The following is a 16,798-nucleotide window of genomic DNA, read 5'->3' as shown; positions in this document are numbered from 1 at the left end:
CTCGCTGTATAAGCTCCACTTCTCGTTGAAGCAATTCGTTCTCACTAGTAATGGCGAGATCGGTTGTGTAGCTGGGGTACATATGTAGTCCATCTTATCCTAAGGGATGCCTGTACTTTTCCCTATACTGCGAGTGCACAGTATATGATTCCCTACTCGAGGATCTGAGTTAGCTCATCCGGAACTCTGTGTCGAGGTATATCTTGCACTACGCCACCAATCCTTGACCCTCGTGGGTTATATACCGATAAACAACAGCGATTTCTTATTTGTTAGTTTTTCTGATTCTCCCTAATCCTCAAACCCAAATTGGAGCTCACCACCTATGAAATGTCAAAGTCTACAGCATTATGGATGTTCCTAACCTAACACAGTTGATAGAATTTAAAGGGGGGAGGCTTAGTTCCTCCAAGATTTTGAGGTGACCAGCCCAGAGGAATTCTAAGGTGGAAACATACTTTGTGGCGTTATGATTTTTCCCATCTACAGTCTAAACGTATGAATGGATATGGATTAGCCGACATAGCAGTCTGTGAATAAGTTTCTTCTATCTCCGATGTATCCCAGAAAGCCACAGCTTCGTTTAGAACCTGGCGTAACTCAAAGTGACCATGTTATATATACATAAGAACATTTCGGTGTCGAATAACGAAATCTCTTTTCTCTTCTCTTTTTTAATCACGAAGAAAACATTTTCATGTTGTCCATGAGTACATGTTCGAAATAAACGTTAACCCTCTCCATAACCACGTACTCCGGTCTTTTGGACGACGTACAATTACTTCATATCAAGCACATATCCACCTATTTCAAGATGCCTCCTCAAAGAACCCCATCTTACGATCCTTACAGTATCCTTGGGGTTAGCCCTAATGCTACTGCCCGACAGATCAAGAGCAGCTACCACAAACTTTCATTGAAGTTTCACCCGGACAAAGCTGGCTCATGGAGCCACGATAAGTTCGTACAGATTCAAGAAGCTTACGAGCTCTTGTTCAGCAAGGCTCAGAAGCTCGAGAAGCACTTGAAGGAGCAGGAGAGACGTCCTAAAGAGCCAAGTCTGCCAAAACAGAAAACAACTTCAGACAAGGGGAAGGGAAAGCAAACTGAGAGCCGCCCTATACCTAAGCCTGCGCCGCGTCAGAAAAAGAATGAATCTGAGAATATTCCCCCTCCTAGGGACGAAGCACTAGTCAGAATACGTGACCGAGCAACCAGGCGCCTCGACGCTGTCTCCAACCACTTAAGAGAGGCCGACGAGCATCTTGAATCCTTACGTCACGAGGTCGAGGCACAAACAGATGACTCCAAGATAGGGATCTTGAACGCCATACAACACGTCTCTAAATTCATTGACGAGAAGAAATCGGAGGTGGCAGCAGCATCGGAGCAGATCAAGGGGGTTCCCGATTCCGAATGGAGAAAGAAGCCGGAGGTTCAGGAAGCCGTGGACGCCTTACCTCACCTAAGTCACAAAGTGAATCTTCTTGCGGCCGGTGTTAATACCATTGAGCACGTGGTGGAGGAATTCAAAAGTGTTGAAGACGAGAAGGAAAGGAAGCGGCTGTACCTAATGCTAGCCAAGGTAATCTCGACGTTGAAGTGACCACCTCTGGGGTTATTGGCAGAGGCAGTCGATACTAGCGATCACGAATCGTACCATGTTTTGGAAATAGTTCAACATTATTACGTTTCAATCTTATAATCTTTCAACCATCCACTGGCATTCAATCGGAATCCTATTGGGACAAGTAATGTTTCCCCTTTTTTAAATGGCTTATATTTATATAGCCTCACTTTTCGATGTACTACTTGAGTAGTGCTTACTCCCTTTTTTATTGATTTACTTAGATATGGTAAACGACGATAGTCGTTACCATAATCGCCCCCGAATGTATCCGTACCTCAGCAATCTAGGAGAACGTCGTTTCCCTTATTAGTAAGCAAATATGTCTTACGTTCCGGAGCAAACGCAATAGCATAACCAAGGGGCAAGGGTATATGAACCTGTCCATATGCCTATCAGATGTTATTTCCATTTACTATGTGAAAATAGCACCAGAGTAAATGTAGTATGTGCGAAAATTGCTGTGTATCGCTGGTCCTATCATTTATACAGTTCATACAGTGTTATTAATACATAGTGCCCCTTTTCTGACCGCACTACTTTAAGGTTAGGGTTTCCCATGGGGGAAAAGGAGGCGCAACATAGTTCTGTCAAGTTTTCTTGTTGTGGAATCATCCTAAATGTAAACTTCTGTGCTGTCAACTACGAGCTAAGAAATAAGCGCGATTCTGGGAAGTCCCGGAAGGGGGGCCGGTAAAGTTATGCGATGGTCTGTTCCTCGCCCGGGCTTCCGTGATCGTGGTGGTGGAATTTCTTTTCGTACTTCGTTCCCTAGGTATGGTTCTCTGTGTATATCTACAAGTAATGAATAACATCGCGAACGTACTCGTCGGCATGAGATGAATAGTTGATAGGAATATGAGTCTGGGGATCCATTGTCACCGGAGACACTTGTGACAGTACGGACGCTTCTGACGGGCCAGTAGCCGCTTCCAACGTATGATTCAAGGTATTTGAGCGTAACGCGTTTCCGTCAGCTTATCCCTCGCAATGGGTCACAATGGGAGGAACTCGTTCCGAGCGTTCGCCAAACTCTTCACCGAAAATATTAAGCTAAAGCCTCGTAAAGTGTAACATCGATAATTGAGTTGTAAGACTGGGTGGTAGAACGCCACCCGCTGGGCCAGCCTATGATAGGTGAGGCAGGGCCTCCTGAGATTTTACTACTTGCCATTGGGTAATCTGCCACATGTAGCCCTCTGGTGGGAGTAACTGAGGTTCTCTTGGGATTATTGCCAAGACTTTAAGGGGCCAAGGCGAGGATAGGTAGTGACCAACATATCGGTACCTAGGTGACTGTGGCAATATAACCCTCCCAAAAACAGGTTCGAATTTGAACGGCCCTGTCATTTGATCCCATATGTCAGATGTATAACTTTAATAGTTGTGTTTCAGTCTCGGCGGAGTTAAATTTGGTACCGTGCTTTAAAGGCCTGGGCAACTCATTTCCTAGCTGAATAGGAAAAAAAAATAGCTGGGACTGCGATATTACTACGAGGAGGAGCAAGATGTATTGCAGTACTAGGAAAATACAACATCATATTTTCTTCTATTGTGATCGATATGAATAATTGTAGAGATACTAATGCGTATTTGAAGTGCTACTTGTTCTATAATAAGCGTTGGTGGAGATGTTCTCGTGGCTAAAGCATGGATGTATTATCAACTGGGTCAGCTTACGACGATAGAACTGTTTGCCCATAAAATCGAATCTCAACTCACTACGACTTAGCGACGGTCACTACCTAAGCATGAAATATTGAAGAGCAGTTGATTAATGAAAGAAAGGAAATTCGCTGTATACAAATTCAAGTTGAAAGTCTGGTGAGAGTAAAGTCCACTTCATCCTCCACTGCGTACGGAGTCCGTTTTCACCCCAATAGCGGCCTGGGTATTTCCCATATCCTCATGGTCCCTCCAATCCAGCACCAAAGCAAAAAAGAACATGATGATCCATATGTATAATAGGAAATCATTATGTTTGTAACGCCTATTCACCCGATCCCGCTTATTCCTGGGGCGTATCCATGAATGTCGGTACCAAACTACCGTTATGTATACCAGGAAGTGTAAACCGAAACTAAACGACGTTTGTAGTAATTTTTTTTCGAGTTTGTTGATTTCAAAACTGTCCTTTTTTTGTGTGTGTTTTAATTTTTTTTTGACGATGGCGTTGAGAAAGGTTAAACACTGAAAGAAAAAACCAAATGATCGGAGTAGAATATCGAAGTTGTGGACGAAAACGCTGGTGTCGTCACCAATGCCGTGATGTCGAGCCATACGTGTCAGAGAAGAGCATCGCTGCTATGTGAGCGAACCGTAGGTTGGCGGTCATGATCAGAATTTGCAGCTGGGAGAACTGTAGATAACCTTGCCTGTCTTCAGATTCTTAATGTAGACAACCTTGCCATCGTTGAATGTCAACTCGAGGGGCTTGTTGGCGTCCCGCTCATGGTGGTAGATGGTAACGTGGTTCTTGATATCCTCAATGGAGAAAAGGCGACCGGGGGGTCCATCCTTGTAAATTTTCCAGATACTAGGCAGTTTAGATAGCGTCTCGTCCATCGGCTCCGGCTTATCCTCTCCTTGTGCTGATTGCTTGACCTCAATCGACTCTCGGATGTTGTTCACGGAGACTCGACAAGAAGAGGTTCCGGAGGATCCTGAGGAATTACGGCTGAAAAGAGCAGGCTTGGTGATCTTTGGGTTCCCTAGGAGCTTTGCCTTTGGCTTAGATGGGGTTCGCTGTACTGCCTTGCGCGCAGCTGCCGAGGCCGGACTCGGGGTGGAGCTTGGAGTGCGGCTTGAAGAGAGACCAGAGGTGCTGCTGCCCATGTTGCTTTGAGAGCGGGTCTGCATCTTGGGATGGTGAATTTGACGCGAAAAGACGTCGATGTTGTGTGTGTCGAGTATGTTTTCGAGTAAGCTTAGGTATGCTTACAAGGAAACGGATAGATAGAGTGTCTGTAAATGGATGGGAGTGGGAAGAGAAAGGAAAGAAATTGCGGGATACTAGTTTGTGGATGTTTTTCTTTGGATAAGAAAATTGCTGGTATCGGAGATGGAAGTTGGTAAAAGTAGGAGTTAGAAAAAGTAGCTGGCAAAAGCGGCTGGCAGAATAGGGTTTGTGAGGCTTCACACATTTTTCAAATTCCTTGTCGTTGCCTAGGTGGTTAGATGGTTAGGAGGAACTTAAAGCGTCCGAGCGGTTCCTAAGCACTTTCTTCTACGCCCCTACAAAAAATATTAACAGCTGCCAGTTGTAAGCGACTGTTCCTAGTTCATGATACGAAAACGGGTGATAGTTTCTTATCCATGGATGGAAGTATAGCGCCACAACGAGAAGAACACTGAATACCTCCTAGTGATAGTTCCAATAGAAAATTTTACCGTATACTTTCCAAATACAACGAATACAACAAAGATGTATAAACTGTGTGTCATTTGGGCTGTTTGGCGGCGCGAAGTAGGGAATACTGCTAAAGGGCCAACTTAAAGGTCATGACTGCATAAGTGGACAGAAGAAAAAAATCAATATGGCATATTAATGTGAAATATTTCATTACACCGGTCTAAATATAGCTAGAGACCATCGAAGCTTTCGCGCTTGCTCCTCGCTTCCTGTCCAAGTCTCTCCTTACAAAAGGACAACAGAATGTACTTGAAGGAACGAATTGGGAGAGCAAAGGTGCATATATGCCAAAAGTTATGCTACTGACGGCATTATCCACTAAGCGTAAACTCGTCTGGCTTGATAAGGAAGATAAAACAACTAAAGCTCACATTTACTAGCATCGTTCATCCATTATGCTTTTGCCTTCCCTGCCCACTAAACATCATGAGAAACATCCACTCGTACATCATGACCTCAACCCTGCGCCAATATTCTGCTTCACTTGGTTTCTGCTGGCTTATCTTCGGGGGAGAAATTCAAGCTAATACTGTTGACGCAGTGTCTCTCGTCGGTTGGCGTAGGGTACCCCTCGCCCTTAAAAACATGGCCTAGGTGACCGCCGCAGTTGGCACAGCATATCTCAGTTCTTGCCATACCCCAAGACTTATCCTCGTGCCTCGTGACAGCGCCAGGAATGCTGTCGAAGTAAGCCGGCCATCCGCAGCCAGACTTGAACTTGTGGTTTGCCTTATACAGGGGTGCATTACAACCGGCACATGTATATACTCCAGACTCGGAAAAGAATTTATCGTATTTACCAGACCCTGGGGCCTCAGTCCCCTTTTCCCTAAGAATTCTGAATTGCTCTACAATATGCAAATTAATAAACATGCTCGTGCCGAAAAGGGGTTAATTCAAACCCTACCTTTGGTAAGAACAGCACGCCACTCATCGGCGGATCTCTGGTCTGGATACGACATGGCGCTAGATTGATTCGGGCTTGATCCAAATAGGCTCCCGAGGAAGGGTATAGTCGGCATAGACCTCAAAGTCGATGGATTGCGTAGTAATGAATGTTGGGTTTGTTGAGTTAAGGGGCGCACTCTAGCAAAGTAAGAGAAGGAGTAGAAAGTACGAAGCAAATTGGAGAACGGAGGTAATCGCATTACCTATCTGTTGGAAAGCTACGGTATATATATTCGTACAATGATAAGAGGTTTACACAGGATGGAATCATGAATAGAAGGAAAAGTGATGATTTGGAATCAACGTTGGCTATGCATAAGAATTTGAAGGTATCATTGTATCGGACCCTTGGTAGCTGCGATTGTCCAAGCGATTGATGTCGTCAGAAATCCCCACTGCGTCCCGACCCTTGCCACATGAGCGCGCACTAGCTTACAATATTTCAATGCTGTTAAGATAACGGATTAACTTAATCTAGCAACATCCGATCTCATTGTACGAAGTACGAAGTACATACTCCAAAACGCAGCGGTACTTGTCTACCTCGAAGGGTACACTTGGACGCTCGGACCAGATACATTGGATATATTGAAAGCCACAGTTTCATCGAGGCTCATTCAAGATAGCACCTGGCAGAAGTTGGAACCTGGAATTCTACTCAATAACATACATACCCCCTTTCTCACAACGTTGAAACATAGCCTTCTATCTACCCTTACCTTTTCGCCTTGCCGGCGTTCACCAGCTCGACTATACATTCAACGCATACTACTAATTCCTCGCCAGTAAGGATTGCATCATGTCTAGACGGCCTCCCAATCCGGCTGCTGAAAGGGCGGCCCAAAACTCGCAGACTATCAAGAGCCTCTTGAAATTGGAAGCTAACAAGATATGCGCCGATTGCAAACGAAACAAACGTATGCCCTCTTGAACATAACCAACCAATTTCCCTTATAGTGTTTATAGTGCTTACGTTTTATATAGACCCGCGATGGGCGAGCTGGAACTTGGGCGTCTTTATCTGCATTCGTTGTTCGGGAATCCACCGAGGAATGGGAACCCACATATCGCGAGTCAAGTCTGTCGACCTAGACTCCTGGACCGACGAGCAACTACAAAGCATCTTGAGCTGGGGAAATGCGCGCGCCAACAAATATTGGGAATCTAAATTGGCAGCTGGTCACGCTCCCTCCGAAGCCAAGATAGAGAACTTCATCAGAACTAAATACGAGTTGAAGAGATGGGTAATGGATGGGCCAATGCCGGATCCCGCCAGCTTGGATGTCGAGGGCGACGACGATGTTCCGTTAAGCATTGTAAAGGAGAAGCAGAGCATAGACAGAAAAGAGTCGATTCGGAAAAGTTCTGTGGGCCATCAAGCTGGACCACGAGGCGCGGTCCCTCCACCACCTCAAGCAGACCTTATCGGCGGCGACGATATTCCACCTAGAGCGAGCACTGCCGGGCCAGCTTCGTCGCAAGTTCCTCCCAAGTCAGCTCCAGCACCGCCAAAGGCAGTCAACCCGAAAGACTCGCTTCTGGGCTTGGACTTCTTGGGCGAAACGCCAGCTGCCCCCCCGCGCCCAGCAAGCACAACCAATGCGGGCGGTCTAGGAGGCCAGTCGAGACCTGATCTAAAGCAATCTATTCTTTCCCTCTATGCTTCGGCTCCGCGACCTCAGCAGCCGCCTCAGCAGCCGTCGCATTCCTCTTCTGGGTCATTTGGAGGGTTTGGAGCGATGCAATCACCGCTGCAGTCCCCAACAATGGGGCATCAGCCTCAGAAGTCGACCAGCGGAGGACTCAATGATGCCTTTGCAGGCTTGAGCTTCGGAAATGCTTCAGCTCCGAAGAGTCCTAAAACTGATGCCTTCGCGGGCCTAACGACTATGTCTAGTAACCGATCTAGTAACCGGTCTACCCCCCAACCCGCAGGCTCGTCATTCTCGAGCCTTGGCGGGGGAAGTTTCTTTGACCCGAAGCCCGCTCAGCCGACATCGCAACATAACCCTTCGACAAGTACATCTGATGCTTTCAGTGCATTTAGTTCGCCTTCCGCCGTGCCGAAACCAGCACAATCTTCCTCAGCGGCCTTAGGCGATCTCTTCGACTGGTCTAGCTCTGCTACTCAACCGGCCGCTGCTCCAGCTGCCAAGCCAATTCCCTCGCCAACATCAACAGGCTCCGTCTTTAATCTTTCCGCAAATCAACCGAAGCCAGCTCCTGCGCCAGCGCCTGTCGCTAGTACTACTGCTTCTCTGAACACATCCGCGTTGAATAATTCGGATGTCTGGGGAAATGCCTGGAGTAACCCTGCCCCGGCTGCAGTCCCGGCTTCGAAGAGCCCGCTATCTGCTAAATCCCCGTCGATCAGTGCCGGTAACGACTTCGGCGCCTGGGGTAGCACCGGAGGATCTTTCGCTACTCAGAGTATAGTGCCAGGCGCCTCCGGAGGATTTACTCCCGCGCCAAAGGTGGCAGCTGATGAGGAATTCGGTGGATGGACGAGCAGTACTGGAACGTCTAACAACAATGGATCAAAGGCTGCTGGTGGATTTGGGAGCGAGGATTTGTTCTCCAACGTTTGGCAGTGATATGCTAAGCCCACGAGGCACAGGCCAAGGAACTTGACCACACTGGAACTTTTGTACAGAATAGGGGTTGGGTCTATGAAAATTGAGTTCCAAGACATCCATTAGCCGTGTCTTCTGGCTCTGCCCCAGGTAGTCTTGTCAAATAAAGAGTCAGCACATAAGATCGAACTAGATAAATCCATTGGGCTGTCAATTGAAAACCATTCATTCCGTATGAACAAGGCTAAACTCATAACGCCTATGCTATGCTGCTATAGGGACTGCTAACTCCAATATTGAACCAGCCCAAACTTAACTGCTTTATCCTCTCATATAGAGCTGCTACTGATGCCAACTAGATATGTGAAGGCACAAGCACACAGGCAATGCAATCCCGCCCGAAGCATTACACATTTTCATGACCACACGAGGGCAGAGCACGAATACCAACCATACTATTGACTCCTTCATGAATTCCTCCACTGTTTGTATGTCCTTTCGTATGAGCGACATCGTGCTATCGGGTACGAAACTGACAGCGTATGATTTTGCAATCATTCAAACTACCCCATTGGACCTGGGTCAGTGGTGTTCTGTTTTGTTGATCGTATGCCGTTACGAGAAGAGTCGTCTAGAAAATCCACCTAAGGATATAGTATATGACTAGGAAGGTGCCGATGAGGATGCCCGAGAGTTTGAGGATGGCGACTTTGTTTCCCGACGCTGCCATACGACCCAGTCGACCGGCAGACCCTTTTAGCTGCATCGACATGGAAGAGAAGGTATCGGACTATACGGGTTAAGCCCGTAGTTAGCGGGTTTGTAGAAAAAGAAGGTGGGCAAGGGAGTGTGCGGTGGCTCGTACAGTATTATCGATGACATCTTGCGCCCTCGCGTTGTCGTAGATATCAACGGTTACGCCACGCAGCGACGACACCTTCGCGGACAGTTCCTCCAATCGCGCATTATTCTGGCGCTCGCGCTCGTAAGCTTCCGACATCTTAGGCTTATAGGATAGTGCTCGTTTAAGGACTCCGGCGGAAACGGTGGAATTAAGAGGGAACCAACTACTCGTCTAATTGGTGCTGTTTCAATGCGAACGTGGTGAAATACAAGTCCTTAGGTAATCGGAAGGCTGAGTCGGTAACGAATAAGAGATCGGTACGGGTTTACTGAATGATTTTTGTCGATATGAAAGGCCCGCCGCGGGCGCAGGTTGATTGTCGTCTTTGTTTTCCCCAAGTGTATCATATGCCTTTTACCCAAAATCCGGCTTTAATGGAGAAACACGAGATGGCTCCGTGACAAAAAGGAGGCGACAAGGAGTGAAGATGACGCAGGCTGTGGCTGGTGAATCATTAGTTCCAATTCGAGTGGCTAGTTAATTATGTACAGCGCTGGCACCGTTAGATGTATCGGTACTAAAATTGTACGGCCTATGATTTGCACAGACATCTACCCCAGCTTTATTGCTTGCTGGCTGGTGACTTCATCGTCCGTACTTGGGTACCTGTAAAGTATATGGCTGTGCCTCATACATTCATGGATGCGCATCTTTGGCAGTCACTACGCCGCATAGTACCTGCCTAGGTACATACTTTACCAACCTAGGGAGCTTCCAAGGCAGCTACATTGTATACCCAGGTAGGTTCGCAGCAGGAGCTGCCGTGGTTGCCGCCTGCCCCGCTAAGAGTGGCAGAGCTACCAATCTCTCAGCTGACGACGCCATAATTCATCTTTCGATCGTACCCAAATAAATAATGCCTAGTTGTATATCGCCAACCTTAGTCATTGCTTGACCTTACCACCTACCTACCTACTTGACCTATGCGAAGATTCCGCCACGGAAACGGTGCGATCTAGACTCGAGAATCCGGACAAACAGTCAATCTCTTCATCATCCCTTATTCATAAGTTTTTGTGCTCTAATTCGGCGGCCTCTATCCCCGCAATTGGCTTTCGCAAGCTAGAACGATAATCGGCTTTAAGTAGCTTTATTTACTGTCGCAAACAACTCCAACTCGGCAGTTCCGGAATCTAAACATCACTCGTGCTTAGACACCTACGACCATCACTCATTCCTCAAAATGGGTATCAACAACCCTCTACCGTCGTCTATGGCGTGTAAGTCCCTAGCTTCAAGCAGGCGCAATCCCGCGTGGCCGAGCGCGGTCGAGCACCTGTAATTACCTCCACACGTTTAGAACTAGTAGCTCACGATCCTAACAGCGGAGTGCAAAAAGTGTGGCAAGATCCTCACATCGTTCATCGATCCCCGCCAAGCGTTCGGTCCCGACAAAATTATCCCCCCGTCGGTCCTCGCAAACGCAAAAGTAAGTGAGGTCTAGCTTGAAGCCTAGAACGAAGCCATAATCAATAGTCATATGTACCGAAGCAATAGCTCATAATCAAATAGGGTCTTGCGATTCTTACTGTCATTAAAGCCGGCTTCCTTGGATCCGCACGTTTCGGTTCCGGCCTCGTCGTCGCTCGTTTAAACGACGGTACGTGGTCTGCGCCGTCTGCCATTTTTACGGCAGGAGGTGGATTTGGTGGTCAGATAGGTTTCGAATTGACCGACTTCGTTTTCATCCTGAACGATTCCCATGCCGTCAAGACGTTCTCGCAGCAAGGCTCTATTACACTCGGCGGAAATGTGTCCATAGCGGCGGGGCCGGTTGGTCGGAACGCTGAAGCTGCTGGCGCCGCCTCCCTAAAGAGCGTGGCTGGCGTATTCAGCTACAGCAAGACGAAGGGATTGTTTGCCGGCGTATCTTTAGAAGGCTCGGTAATCGCAGAACGAAGAGATGCAAACGAGAAGCTGTACGGCCAACGATGGACAGCAGCGGAACTCCTCACAGGCTCTGTGCGACCGCCCCCGCAAGCCGGGCCTTTAATGTCTGTCTTAAACTCGAGAATATTTGCAGGCGTGCGTTCAGGCACCGTAGACGACAATATGTACAACGACGTCCCGGTCTACGACGACCGTCATGACGATGTAGTATGGAATGGCCAGCGGGGAAGCGCTTATGGTGAAGCCCAACAACCTGCCGCTCAAACTGAATTCGGTGGACCAAAGCGAGCAACTACTTGGCAGGATGATGTGTACGACCGACCGACTGGGAGCAACATCAATCGATCCAACACGGTAGCAAGATCTCAAGCGTACGATAACGACTATTCATATCGCGATCATCGAGCCTCGGCTCCAGTTGGTGGTTACCAGGATGATAAGAAAACAGGACCCGGCAGACCCGCAGCACCGAAGCCGAATTTCGCAAGCAAGCAAGCGTTGATGAAGAAGAATGAAGCCATCGCTCTGTTCAACTTCGAAGCAGACCAGCCGGGTGACCTGGGTTTCAAGAAAGGTGATGTTATCACGGTGCTAAAGAAGACGGACAGCGACAACGATTGGTGGTAAGTATACGATCTGAACCACGAAGCTAATTGGGGCCTGATGCTGATTTTACCTTGCAGGACCGGCATGATTGGCTCGAGGCATGGCATATTTCCTAGCAATTATGTAAAAATGAAGGAATAAAAGGGTTGCCTTGCTTAAGCTAGCTTCCTCGGGATCAACTGGGATACGTACGGACGTACGCGGATCGTGGCAGAGGCGTATGGGGGGGAAAGGGGGGAGGGGCGACGGCAACTACGAGATTGATCGATTAGGAGATACCTGAAACGCTCTTGTGATATTTAGATTCTACTTCTCACGCAGGGTTTACGATTCGACCTGGTTTGCGCGGCGCTTTGTTGATTCACATTGACGATGACTTTTAACACTTTTTTTCTCTATTCATGATGCAGTGGCTGGCGGACTTTGCAAAGTTAGGTAGCATCTGAAGCGATGATTCAAAATAGAAATTTTCTATTCGGTCATCTTGGTATGGACTATGAGTGTCTGATAGTAATTGGGATTATAGGTTCGCTTGCATATTTTTGTTAAACACGCCTACGTTATACAATTACACATCCACATCGATATGGAGCTCCAAAAATATTGAGGCTTAATCAGTATATCTTTCCGGCCTCCCGTGCGCCACAAGAGTTTCAATATCAAACTAAGTTCCTAGGGATTCTCTGCCCGGATGCAGGAGCTACCGTTGGGACCCGGACTCAGCCTTCCGGATGTCTCGGGGGCCGACGAAGATCGACCCACTTTTACCGGCAGCGTAGCCGGCAGCGTAGACGGTCTTCGCCACTCAACTTCGCCTGGGGATAAGATTAATCTTATTCTAACCATTATTCCAGCATTCTTGGCTCTGGCTCCGAGTTATCGAGTTGGGGGCTTAGAAGAGCTTTTTGAGATATTGAACTTGGCTTACCAGCTTACTATTCTTCATTGCCGACTGTGTGTTCTCATTCGTTCAGGCAGCAAAAAGGACTGGTTTGACATGCGAGTAATATTCAGCCAAGCTTAGGTATCTTCTAGGTAGCAATATATGACGAGATACTACGTGTTTCTAAGGAGATAATCCACGGAGAAGATCAATTCGATATTATCGTTTCTAAAATTGGTTTAGGCATTAGTATGCGATGATGTCTGCAGTAAAGAGCAGATCCAAGATTCAATAGATCCTACATGTCTAGTTGCAACCTGGAGTCTCAAGTGCTCGAAGCGCGCTTCATCGGCATTTTGTTGCCCCGTAAAGGTAAGCAATTGATATGAGCTTAAGCTGACAGGTTGACCCTAAGTCCTACTAAACAGATTCAACTCTGTCATTAGAATTTGAAGCGTTGTAGAGGCTAGATGCAGTAGCATACGCCCGATTAACCATCACGAGCTTACGGCCGGAAAATATTGACAGTCCTTCTACATATCGAACCGCCTTGTTGAGATTACTAGTATGCAATATAGAATGCTTACCGCCGAACCTTAACGTATCGGCCCACGATACACTTCTTACGCCGGAAGGATTCGACGTCCGAGCGTGGAGAAATGGGAACGCCCCGTATAGTTAAATTACCGTGTACTTTAGCGGTTGCTATTTCTACATACCTACTGCTCTTCTAAACAATTTTTTCAACAAGTATTTTCTTTTTTTCATAGCGCTGCGATGGAGCCGCCCTACGTCTTGCTGCCGCGGGATGCTATTTTTGGTGCAAATGGCAGATGTTGATTGGCTCTGGCGGAAATTAAGCGCGTATATACATGGGGGGAAAAGGGGCCGCTCGGTCCTCCGAGCGAATATTTCATGCTCATATACACGTTCATTATTACTTACTTAATACAGGATCTGGGGTTCGGGGCGATACGGGTATGTCTGCATCCATATGTATGATGTTCCTACCCGGATCTTTCCACTATGTAAGCAGGTATATACCTAGACATGTACATACCTTGCATGTATGCATTGCGAAGCGCGGCGCTTGGTAAAATACCCCGGGAGGGACAAGACGGGATAGCTACGTCCCGCTTTCTTCTCCCGTTGCGCCTGTTTTGAAACGGGGCGGCTCGCGTTGTTTGATGAGGATTCCAAGGGAAGCAGATAGCCGCTGCACGGGAGCTGGGATCGCGGCATGGAAACAAGCGATCTGATACGACGGTAGCCGCGCCGTCTACGTCGTAGCAAGGCGCCGGCATCTAGACGCGCCCCAGCCTCGAAAATACCGCCAGGCCTCCGCTTCGCAAGCGCTGTCACTGCTGCTGCTGCTGCTGCTTTAGAGAGACGGAATACGGAATTGCGTATCGCATCGCATCGCATTGTCTATGTGTAATGAGATATGCGTGTTTCAGCGAATTCGGTTACAATTTCTGGTGTTTGAAGCTTGTGGCCGAGACTTGGAGACACACGGACGTACCGGGCCAGCCTATCTGATGGGAGCTTTTGGAGATAATGCTAGTGTGCCCTTCCATCCCGTCGAGACATGCAGTTCAGCCGGACAATTTGGTGTTGCATCTACTGGGAGTTTCTACTTTGTCATTTGTCAAAACCAGAGACAATAATAAATAACATCATCAATATGTCGTAAGGTTTTTTATAAACTGCTGCTACTACTATTTGGTCACCGGGGGCCCAGCAGGTTGGGTGTGTGTGTGTGTGTCGGCGATAGTGGGATGAGTGCGTCCGGCGACGGGCAGAGCGGAGCAATCGGATTGTGCAGGTTTGCCATCGCAACGGCGTAAGAGAGAAACATGCAGCAGTATAGAGGCCCCCGTGTGGCTGACTTTGGATCGTCGACACCACCCGCGACGCGCAGCAGACTGAGGCATCCGTCAGGTATAGGATATAACGGCCGCAACGGTAGACTATAAGGGTAGAAAGGGCCGAGTATAAGTTATATCAAGAGACGAAAGCCCCTCCCTCAGCGGGACTCGCGAGACATACAGCAGTAAGCCACATTCTTAGCCCTTCCCTTTCGGGAAAAAGATCGACGATTTTCTTCAGCGTTCATCGAATCGAATTGCGTAAAAGTGTTCGATGAGCCACACCTCTGGGTTCTCCATAGGTATCTTGACGGATAGCTCGACCGAGGCTCTTCACAACCCCCATGTGCTGCTGAAAAAGGTTGGGTTAGAAAAACAGGTTCCTATTCGTGCAGTTCAGCAGGTCGTGTTGAGCGATTTGTTGATGTTGTCCGAGGCATATTTCTATATTCAGAGAAATCCGAACATCGTAACGTCACGTCCACTGCAACGTGCAGATGGATGATATTGATTATTGTTTGTTTGTTTTTGGCCTACTTTTTTCGTTCGTGTATGTATCATGTATGTATGTATGTATGTACGGGTGTGCTGTTCATTACCCAGAATCTTCGTGAGGCCGAGGCCAAAAGCACGTATACCTAAAGTGGCTGACTATATGCACCTGCCATTTAGTCTACCGAAAGCCAATGCTTGTCGGCAGAAAATCCAGGGGTTCTAGAGTCTTCAGCCACACGGCATAACTTATAGACGGCCGCCTCCATTGGATGGCCCTCGACGACCTGGATTGTTTCGATTCAGATTCTTCTGGCCAATAGCGGAACTTTGTTGCCGTCAAACCATCCTTTTCTCTGGCCTGGATCAGATATGGACAACAAATAGCACGCATGCATACGCCATGTATACACCTGCAGGTACCCAATTAGGTTTTACATTCTATCAATTCCGTCTGGATGAAGAGATTTTATTTCATGCGTATATAGGCGGTACATATGTATAGTGAACGGCGGTGAGGTCTTGGCTCTGAACAGGTTCGTTTATCTTGTTTACCCCTGTTTACTCTGTAGTCTAAGTGCGGCGTGTACTATGCGTTCCTTCTACTAGATATACTCAAGCTACTTACTTCATTAAGAAAATGATATTGTTAATACGAAGATTTTGTGACGTTGCAATCAAATTTTAAAGTTATTGGGGCCTCTCCATTATTGCGACCCTGGCCACGATGTAGGCTACTCAGGGGTCCAGGGATGGTGATGAGAGCGATAATGTCATTTTGGATGACAACGATTGATCGGGTCTGTGATACTTGCTAAGATCGTTCGCTAGGGCTGGATAAGACAACACCAGTTCATTGTTCATTGCACGGCCAACGCCACATGGAGAGGTAATGGAATGCGAAGCCTTAGGAGAAAAAAAGGCCCCTCCCCCTGAGCCAAGGGATCGAGCTCGGACAGAAGGGCAGTTCCATTCCAGTCAGATTGATGTATGTGATAGTGATGTCAATTCAGATATTGATTTGAAGGGGGCGCGGGAGTGAGATCTCGGATAAATCTTGAAACGCCATAACGGCGACAGATTGTCTACATTAGGAAACACTAATCATATTGAAGGAGTCGTCTTTCTAGATATGTAAACCTATAGAGACTAGTAGAACAAGCATACGATTTTGCCGGGAGAATACACTAGTTGTATCTCTATACCTAGCTCTCCTCCGTCAAGGCTATCATACCTGTTATTATAGAGTAGCATCTCTATCCCAATGCCAATGCCAAGGCGTTGTATGTAATTCAGATAAGGGGCATACATAGGAGAGGCGGGGGTGGCCAATGGCAACAAGACCATCCGCGACAACAGGTGCTATCATCACTTCTTTGGAATGTTTCCTTCGCCTCATGCGCAGACCTTGCCACTATTCGGTAATCGCAGTTTGTTCCTTTATTCCGAACATGTACCCCGCCAATTAAACAACAACTGCATCGTCTCAATACATAGTATGCCTCGCTGCTCGAGGATGCGTCAACGTCTTAACTAGGTAAGCTGGTATGAAGAGTCGGTCAAAATCTGCCAAGCGTGGGCAGCCCTGGTAGGAT

General features: G+C 47.5%; 7 protein-coding genes across 7 annotated transcripts; 3 read left to right on the top strand and 4 right to left on the bottom strand.

Moving 5' to 3' along the window:
- Positions 1-814: 814 nt before the first annotated feature.
- Positions 815-1,606, top strand: F4807DRAFT_458950 (uncharacterized protein; the record flags this gene model as incomplete). Its single annotated transcript, XM_048001289.1, has 1 exon — positions 815-1,606. The coding sequence occupies one exon, from the start codon at positions 815-817 to the stop codon at positions 1,604-1,606; it is 792 nt and encodes a 263-aa protein (XP_047855893.1).
- Positions 1,607-3,422: 1,816 nt separating this feature from the next.
- Positions 3,423-4,028, bottom strand: F4807DRAFT_420146 (uncharacterized protein). The gene has a single exon (XM_047997466.1). The coding sequence runs from the start codon at positions 3,905-3,907 to the stop codon at positions 3,470-3,472; it is 438 nt and encodes a 145-aa protein (XP_047855892.1). The 5' UTR covers positions 3,908-4,028; the 3' UTR covers positions 3,423-3,469.
- Positions 3,965-4,828, bottom strand: F4807DRAFT_466640 (uncharacterized protein; the record flags this gene model as incomplete). The annotated part of the gene is made up of 1 exon (XM_048002411.1): positions 3,965-4,828. Exon 1 carries the CDS (start codon positions 4,484-4,486, stop codon positions 3,965-3,967), a length of 522 nt encoding a protein of 173 aa, XP_047855891.1. The 5' UTR covers positions 4,487-4,828.
- Positions 4,829-5,164: 336 nt separating this feature from the next.
- On the bottom strand, positions 5,165-6,382 carry F4807DRAFT_420144 (SelR-domain-containing protein). Its single transcript, XM_047997465.1, has 2 exons — positions 5,947-6,382; positions 5,165-5,887 (listed from the first exon to the last, which is right to left on the bottom strand). Exons 1-2 carry the CDS (start codon positions 6,185-6,187, stop codon positions 5,520-5,522), a joined length of 609 nt encoding a protein of 202 aa, XP_047855890.1. The 5' UTR covers positions 6,188-6,382; the 3' UTR covers positions 5,165-5,519.
- A 169-nt stretch (positions 6,383-6,551) lies between these two features.
- F4807DRAFT_420143 (ArfGap-domain-containing protein) lies at positions 6,552-8,782 on the top strand. The gene is made up of 2 exons (XM_047997464.1): positions 6,552-6,904; positions 6,972-8,782. The coding sequence occupies exons 1-2, from the start codon at positions 6,787-6,789 to the stop codon at positions 8,579-8,581; spliced, it is 1,728 nt and encodes a 575-aa protein (XP_047855889.1). The 5' UTR covers positions 6,552-6,786; the 3' UTR covers positions 8,582-8,782.
- F4807DRAFT_420140 (uncharacterized protein) lies at positions 8,783-9,872 on the bottom strand. Its single transcript, XM_047997463.1, has 2 exons — positions 9,426-9,872; positions 8,783-9,350 (listed from the first exon to the last, which is right to left on the bottom strand). The coding sequence occupies exons 1-2, from the start codon at positions 9,558-9,560 to the stop codon at positions 9,192-9,194; spliced, it is 294 nt and encodes a 97-aa protein (XP_047855888.1). The 5' UTR covers positions 9,561-9,872; the 3' UTR covers positions 8,783-9,191.
- A 610-nt stretch (positions 9,873-10,482) lies between these two features.
- On the top strand, positions 10,483-12,376 carry F4807DRAFT_36212 (DUF500-domain-containing protein). The gene is made up of 4 exons (XM_047995581.1): positions 10,483-10,684; positions 10,790-10,893; positions 10,977-11,977; positions 12,038-12,376. Exons 1-4 carry the CDS (start codon positions 10,648-10,650, stop codon positions 12,099-12,101), a joined length of 1,206 nt encoding a protein of 401 aa, XP_047855887.1. The 5' UTR covers positions 10,483-10,647; the 3' UTR covers positions 12,102-12,376.
- Positions 12,377-16,798: the final 4,422 nt, after the last annotated feature.

This window comes from Annulohypoxylon truncatum (genome assembly GCF_022578515.1).
Source record: "Annulohypoxylon truncatum strain CBS 140777 unplaced genomic scaffold F4807scaffold_10, whole genome shotgun sequence".
NCBI classification, from domain to species: Eukaryota; Fungi; Ascomycota; class Sordariomycetes; order Xylariales; family Hypoxylaceae; genus Annulohypoxylon; species Annulohypoxylon truncatum.
This window is presented reverse-complemented; position numbering and strand designations above follow the sequence as displayed.

What these genes read in the sequence shown, in the direction of transcription:
- F4807DRAFT_420146 (XM_047997466.1), bottom strand. Translation starts at nt 3,907, where the DNA reads ATGGCTCGACATCACGGCATTGGTGACGACACCAGCGTTTTCGTCCAC.
- F4807DRAFT_420144 (XM_047997465.1), bottom strand. Translation starts at nt 6,187, where the DNA reads ATGCGATTACCTCCGTTCTCCAATTTGCTTCGTACTTTCTACTCCTTC. An exon ending in GCGTGCTGTTCTTACCAAAG is followed by an intron (nt 5,888 to 5,946) that starts GTAGGGTTTGAA and finishes TGCATATTGTAG; the next exon opens with AGCAATTCAGAATTCTTAGG.
- F4807DRAFT_420143 (XM_047997464.1), top strand. Translation starts at nt 6,787, where the DNA reads ATGTCTAGACGGCCTCCCAATCCGGCTGCTGAAAGGGCGGCCCAAAAC. An exon ending in CGATTGCAAACGAAACAAAC is followed by an intron (nt 6,905 to 6,971) that starts GTATGCCCTCTT and finishes CGTTTTATATAG; the next exon opens with ACCCGCGATGGGCGAGCTGG.
- F4807DRAFT_420140 (XM_047997463.1), bottom strand. Translation starts at nt 9,560, where the DNA reads ATGTCGGAAGCTTACGAGCGCGAGCGCCAGAATAATGCGCGATTGGAG. An exon ending in AAGATGTCATCGATAATACT is followed by an intron (nt 9,351 to 9,425) that starts GTACGAGCCACC and finishes TAACCCGTATAG; the next exon opens with TCCGATACCTTCTCTTCCAT.
- F4807DRAFT_36212 (XM_047995581.1), top strand. Translation starts at nt 10,648, where the DNA reads ATGGGTATCAACAACCCTCTACCGTCGTCTATGGCGT. An exon ending in CGGTCCTCGCAAACGCAAAA is followed by an intron (nt 10,894 to 10,976) that starts GTAAGTGAGGTC and finishes ATAATCAAATAG; the next exon opens with GGTCTTGCGATTCTTACTGT. An exon ending in GACAGCGACAACGATTGGTG is followed by an intron (nt 11,978 to 12,037) that starts GTAAGTATACGA and finishes TTTACCTTGCAG; the next exon opens with GACCGGCATGATTGGCTCGA.